The sequence below is a fragment of the Etheostoma spectabile genome, chromosome 3 (genome assembly GCF_008692095.1).
Source record: "Etheostoma spectabile isolate EspeVRDwgs_2016 chromosome 3, UIUC_Espe_1.0, whole genome shotgun sequence".
Lineage (NCBI taxonomy): Eukaryota > Metazoa > Chordata > Actinopteri > Perciformes > Percidae > Etheostoma > Etheostoma spectabile.
The window spans coordinates 5,747,316-5,754,416 of NC_045735.1; the positions used below are offsets into that span (position 1 = coordinate 5,747,316).

Genomic DNA, 7,101 nt, shown 5'->3' on the forward strand with positions numbered 1-7,101 from the left:
TTTTAATTGAAAAAGAGAGAATGTTTTAATTAGATAAATAATAAGAAATTACAATATCATTGAAAAGTATAATAAGAATAATGTCTTAAAGATGTGGAATATTTGGATATTCTTGACATATGAACATCATTGAATAGTTGAATAACACCAATAATGTTTGAAAGATGTGGAATATAATGATGTATTCATAGTTCATTCTAAGATGATAGTAAACGGGATTGCTGGCTTCAATTTGGATGAAGAAATGAAGAAGCAGCTAAAGGAGAATAAATGAGTCTGAAAAGTGGGAAATGTGTCAGATAGGGGAATCTCACTCGACTGACACCCCCACACCCACAGTCACACACAACAACAACAACAACAAAACATGTTTTATTGTAAAGAAAACACATGTATTGCATGTCTGAGAAAAGACAAATTCCTCATACAATTTAGTTTGACACTACAGACAAAGTTGGCGGCATTTAAAGTATAGTACAAATTTAGAAGATTCATGTAAAAAAAGTTGATCACAATGTATTAATAGTTAAACGTGCACGTTTGGAGGGTTTCATGGTCTGTGTGCAGTATGTCATCATAAAAAATGAAAATATTTGACTTTGGCACTCCCCGGTAAAAAAGACACTGCGGCAAACAGCAACCCCCACCCCATCGATAAAGGGAAAGATTGGACTTAACTCAGGTGCCAGACAAAAGGTCCTGGGGTCACCAATTCCAATGATACAAATAATAATTTTTCAAGTCATTGATGTTACTTTTAAATATCATGGCAATCTTCCCAGAAGTTACTGCAATATTTTCCAGTGGACCAAAGTGTGCTGAACAGAAAAAAAACTTACAGACATTTCAACTATAATGCCTTTATTGGTTTGATAGGTGAGTGTACCCAACAACACTGTCATAAAATAATATTTAAAAAAATAGCTAAGATACTGTGAGAAGATGAAGCCAAGTCAAAGGTGTGCTTCACTGCGGAAGGTTGGGACACCTAGGGGCTCCAGCCCACCCAGGGTCGTGGTCCGGCGGACACTCACCACCAGGGTACCATCAGGGTTAAGGGTCCCACTGACCGACAATGGGTCCATATCCTCCGGAAACAGGGACTTATGGGTGAACGTGTCACTGATACTTCCATCATCTTGTACCTGAAGGACAGAGACAGAAGGTTAAAGAAAGCCGGGGTTGCGAATGTAGGAATTGATCTGTAGGAGGGGGTAGCTGTTGGAAAGGGGTAAACAGAGGGAAGAAAAGATGATGAGAAGAAAGGTCGTTGAGCACTGGAGGACGGGAGGAGAAAGTGAGAAGATCAACACGGCCAAGCAAGGTGCAAGGGCGAGAAAAGAGGGTGAGAACCAGTGATAGAGAAAAGAGCAAATAGTCAATGCTGATCAGGTGGTGGAGAGAGACAGAAATGGAGGAGAGGGGAAAAGAAATGAACATGGACTCGTTCTCTCTGAAGACATTTTATAATGCTGTTACAGGCATTTTACGGCGAGTTGAACATGGGTTTTTGCCAATTTGTCTGCTGATTCCTGTTAAAACTATCTTCCTCTGCACAGCAGAGACTCTCCCCATGGAAACCAGTTGTGCATACATGAGAAAAAAATCTATGCAAACAACTTTGTGAAACAGAAGTTTAAAATATTATTTTGATCCCTTTGTGCTTTCAGATTAAACAAAAATTATAAAATGAATCTATTCATTTATAAAACAAGAAAAAAGAAACGCAGCAAATCCAAACTGAAATATGTCATAGATTTTGTGCTTGATACATTACTTAAACCATCGATCAATCTTTATTGTCAGCAGAAAACATTGTATTATTATATAGACTTTAATCCAAATGTGTGTGTGAATAATGTTCACATACGATCTACTTGTTCCCTCATACACAGCCTCAGAAGTACAACAACACACCTCTGCTAATTTAAAGATACACACACACACCTTCTGGGCATGAATGACAACATGGTGGTTGTAGGCCATCACCACTACGTCATGCGGCTCAAACTGGCTGACGTCAGCTGACATGTAGTAGCTGTCTCCCAGACATCGCACCCCGCCACCTGTGCTGCTTTGATGGCCTGTCAAAGTGCCGCCTACAGGAGCTGCAGGGAAAACACAGAGGGGGGGGGTCTGCTTAGAACAATATAGAGCAGGTAAGACCATGGTTAGATGGAATGCAATTGATGGAATATTTCGGAAATATCAATGGAAATGTTGTGAAGTATAAATGAATTGAATTTTCTTTTTTAATGTCATTATGGACTTTTGAAAAAAGAAATACACTCTATGATGAAATAAAAGTGAACTCAATTAAAACCTGTTTGTTATAAATATCAGAATGACTAAATAACATTTCATACTTATCATTTTCTAGAAACATTTCACAAATAGTGGTTAGTTTTTACATTTTCCACAATTTAGTCGTGGCTTATGTATTTCACAGTGTCTTTGGGAATCTCAATGTTCAGGCCAAGTATCGTCGCTCTGTTGTTTTTAGTTGTTTTGTATTTTATGTTCTGAATGTGACACAAAGGCCATTAAACACCACGAGAGATTGAAGCTTCTGTTTTGGCTGTAAATGGTTTACAGTCTGGAAGGAGACAATCTTTCACTAAAGAAGAGACTCAGTGGGAACATTTGTAGCTCTTCTTTTTCATTTTATTTGACATTTGAGCCCTAAAATATTCCAAATGGGTCAGTGAAATCAAATTTAAGCCTGATTATTGATTATGCTATAATCCACCTGTAGGGTCACAGTAATAAACCTTTTTTTATCGTTGTTGTTACTGCTTTGTGCGGCAGCAGAACTGTTTTAACACGTCATATTAGGCTCCTGTGTTTTGGATTAGCACTCCACTTTTTATTTTATATTTTCACCAATTATTTTTTTATGTGACTCAGTAGACAAAGTCTGGAGCAATACAGGCTCTTATTTTTCTCACAGAGAAAGCACATTACTCTCTCTGAGCAGCAGGTCTTTTTCTTTTCTGTGGCATTTGTTCTTTCAATCAGCCCAACACTGTAATGCAATATACTAATATCTCCTTCCTGTTAGTGAAGAAAGTGATTGAAAAAGGCTCTACCCTATGCCTCAAAATATAAAAAGGTATAGGCAAGGCACTAAAGCTTTGACTGTTCTAGAGCTATTGATCATGTTGATACTTATGTAACTTTTTCATAATATAATAACAACAAATACCTAAGACAGCATTAAATTTGCCAAACACATCTTCATCCTGAATGCCTTTTCTGTTCTTGTTGTCTTGTTAAAAAAGGGTTGTGTTACAATTTAAAAAAAACAATCTGACATTACACATATCCTTATCTTACTTACATTAAAATACTGGGACTATCTAACCTGCAATAAAAGAACAAGGCTGGAAAATTTCCACAAAGGGGGGACCGGTAACGCTAACAGAGGTGTAACGTTAAGGGTGCTGTTGTTCTGACTCGTGTGCCTGGGTCTGTTTCTGTAAACTGCCGTTGGCGTCCTTAGCACCGGAGTCAAGTGCTGACCGGGCTGGTTGATAGCTGGCTGGGGGCCCAGCCCGGGGCTGAAATGATAGTGAATGGTTGCTAGCTGGCTGTGGGCTGACTGTGGACTGGATGTGTCCCCGGGGCTGTTGTCGGCTTTCATCCCGACTGAAGCCTTGCAGCGCCGGGAGGGTGAAGCAGACAGACAGGGGTGTGCTAGCTAACTAAATTACCATTAGATTAGTCATCTTTCTGTACAGTTAACGTTACTGACGAATTCGTGGGTAAGCCCAGAGTTGTGAACCATGGTCAAAATGAACATACTAAAAATAACTGAGGGTGTTGAACAATGTCGTATTCTTATGTTTCCCACCAAGAATTAGCTAGAGTTATGGACCAAGCATTAGCCTTAGCTACTTGCAAGTCAACCAGCACCTTTCCAGCAGGCACTTTTCCATTCATTCTCATTTGAATGAGTTAATGAACCACTGAAACGATTTTGAAAACATTATTTTTATGGATTCATTGATATTGAAATATATCAATATCAATCAATATCAATCAATAAGCTCTCTGTTGTATTACTGTGTTGCAATGCGGGATGTAATCAATGACAAAACAATGCCATGTAGCAGAAAAAAAGTTTTCTCAGAATCAAGAATCAAGGTTTGTATCAAAATGTGGGTCAAAAATTGTGATTCGAACCGAATCCCGGGTTTGGTGTATCAATACAGCCCTATTAGCTATAGATGATAAAATCTGAGAAATCTGAGATTTCACCAAGTCTACTACTTCACAAAAAAACTTTAGGGCCATTTTTTTCAAAAATTACCAAGAATTTTGAGTGGTAATCTTGTCTCATTATAAACTGAATTTGGAGTACAATAACATAAATGTTGGCATAGCAACAATAACTAATGGGGACGGGACTTTGCAATCCCTCAATTTCCTTACCAGTGTGTCCATAGGATGATCTGCTGTGTCTGCTGAAGGGGACCGAACAACTGGGTCCTCCAGGGCTCTCTTCTACAAACAGACTTGAATGATCAGCAGAGTCAAGAAACGGCTCAAAAAGGGGATCCAAAGAATCAGACGACCCACCCAGTGAGCCCTCTGATCGACGGGAGCTGGAGGTGCTGTAACGTGACGATGAGCGGTAGGATGAGGAGGATCTGCGGCTGGAAGATGTCAGTGATGCCATTGCAGTAGATGTGCACACGTTCTCAATACGCCCCAGCCTCAGAAAACAAGATCTTACTCTAATTTTTATTTCTGTTAAACCTCAGAATGAATACTGAGAATATAGTCAAAGAAGTGGTTTATCAAAAGCCCTAAACCTCTCACTCACTGTCAAATGGTCTTTGTTGTGGGTTTATAAAGCCCTGGTGCATTGTGGGTCAGTAAAGCACAGCATGTGCTCTGTAGTGTTCTTCCTTTAGCCATAAATGGCAGTTTGTCTAACCACTGGTGCCAGGAATGTAACGGACAAATTGATAAGGAGTGGAGACCCCTTCTTATTCAGACACTCAGCAGAGATTAGGTTGAAGGGTGCCACTTGGAGAGGCTGCCAGCATGTGGTCAGAAATAGCAGAATGGTGGAGTGGTTGTCCGTTAGACTGACGGAGCATACAATGTGAACCTTATCAATAATGCAAGACAAAATTGGCTATTTAAGTTTTGCAAACCAGCTAATGGAATTATGGACACACTCTAAATTCAAATCTGAAATTGAGAGTGCTTCCTGTGAAAACAAATTTAAGACCAAAATCACAAAATGGGCAAAAGTCAAGATAAATACAGCCCAGGTTGACCTTTAAATTCCCTCTTTAAAAGCTCTAATTGAAATGACATGCACCTGTTGACAACACAGTTGTCCTCAAGGCAATGCTTATATGTCTACAATGGCATATAAGAGAGTTTTACTTTTATGCTCTGTACGTGTTTGTTTGCATTTTGCCTTTTGGGATAACAGTCATAGAAAGGACTTAAAAAGTGCAGATTAATAGACTAATTTCTAAAATATAGAGACTCTGTCTCCTTCAGCTCCTCGCAGTCAGCAGTTAAGGAGTTTGTCCATTCAGCTTTCCCTCCAGAGGCCCAGTGTCCCCACTGGGAATACTTTTATTCTCGGGGTGGCACACCGTGGTCTCTAGAGTCAACAACACAGTATCTCTCCTGACCTCCAACAGATGGTGTATCATGAGGTGCACTCTGGCTGAATTCAGAAGAGAGGGAATGATGAAATGATGCAAATGAGGCAAAAGCAGACATGCCACAGAACAGCTGAGAAGAGAAAAAGAAAATCAAAAAAGCTCCATTTAGCATTTTTGGGAATCAATTAATCATTGTGAAATCCACCATGAAACTCCAAAACAGTACTGCTAAACTCCGAAATTCTCTGTGAACACCATAGTCAGGACAACTGCTGTGTCTTATATAAATCTTGAATGCCATGTGTGTGTTCTGACTGACAGAGTTTCTGGAAAAGTAGCTGTTTACAGTGGACAGTTTCTAGATGTATGTGTATATTAGCAGAGTTCTTCTCAAATTACATGGCTGACATAATGTCAAGTGCAGGGATGTTGGTCTGTCTGTCCACCACTTTGGTCCAGTCTGAAATAACTCAACTACTATTGGATGGAAATTTAAAGACATCCATGATCCAATAATTGGTTTTATGACCAAATACCTGCAAAACTAGTTACAATCCTGTTAGCCTTTGCTTTGTGTTTAGTACCGATTACCATATCTTAGCATGCTAAAATGGTAAACATGATGAATAATATGCTGCATTCACACAACGTCGGTAGAACAGGAATGATGGGCCAACCCCATGCATTGTCCCATGATGGTTACCCCCACTGCTAGCTTTGTAGTAACATTATATGAATAGCATGACAGTAGCAATAACGTTAGTGTGTATAAACTCCTTCTAGATTAGTACTGGATTGTGTTTAGGCTAGATGTAACTATTATAGGTCTTTTGCCAAGATAAATGGGAAATATTGTAGCTGTCAAATTCCTGTTCCGATATCTTTAACTTGAAATTAAAGTGACCTCTGACTCACTTGTAATTATAGTCTGAACGACATGACATGAATGTGGCATTATACCTTCCAATAATCAACATGTCAGCATTGTCTTGAGCATTAGAATGTTGATGTTAGCATTTAGCTTAAAGTACAGTCCCACAAAACTACTAGAGTCTTATCAACATTCACATTTGTTTGCAATGATTATGCAGTTTCAAAAGTAATGCAAGAAGAATTGTTTGATGTGAAAGACATACATATAGAACTTGTAAAGAATCATAGATATCTGTCTTGTATTGATGTGTTGAATTCAAAGACTCACAGACATCTTAAATTTCAGAAATTAAACTTCAGATATTTGGATTTTCTTATGTCTTAACCCAGATACTGCTGGTTGTGTTCAGAATCAGTTCACACCCTGTGTTGCAGTCACTGAGTTCGGAGCTCTGAAAAGCTCATTTTTTTAGCTCTGCGACAGATCTTTCATGGCTGTCTGAAAGGGGAAGATCATGTGTGGTTCCACTCTGTTTCCACAGGCATGACAAGATTTGCACAAGAAAGAAAAAATTAATCTTTTTTTGTTCACTTT

At 39.0% G+C, this 7,101-nt stretch overlaps 1 protein-coding gene across 1 annotated transcript; it reads right to left on the reverse strand.

The window, feature by feature from the left end:
- Positions 1-725: 725 nt before the first annotated feature.
- Positions 726-4,839, reverse strand: hspb12 (heat shock protein, alpha-crystallin-related, b12). Its single transcript, XM_032505181.1, has 3 exons — positions 4,435-4,839; positions 1,948-2,108; positions 726-1,145 (listed from the first exon to the last, which is right to left on the reverse strand). Exons 1-3 carry the CDS (start codon positions 4,679-4,681, stop codon positions 954-956), a joined length of 600 nt encoding a protein of 199 aa, XP_032361072.1. The 5' UTR covers positions 4,682-4,839; the 3' UTR covers positions 726-953.
- Positions 4,840-7,101: the final 2,262 nt, after the last annotated feature.

Bases quoted from the DNA above. Each gene is read 5' to 3' on its own strand.
- hspb12 (XM_032505181.1), bottom strand. From the start codon at position 4,681: ATGGCATCACTGACATCTTCCAGCCGCAGATCCTCCTCATCCTACCGC. The intron at 2,109-4,434 runs GTAAGGAAATTG...TTTTCCCTGCAG, and splicing joins ATCATCCTATGGACACACTG to CTCCTGTAGGCGGCACTTTG. The intron at 1,146-1,947 runs GTGTGTGTGTGT...TCTGTCCTTCAG, and splicing joins TTGTCATTCATGCCCAGAAG to GTACAAGATGATGGAAGTAT.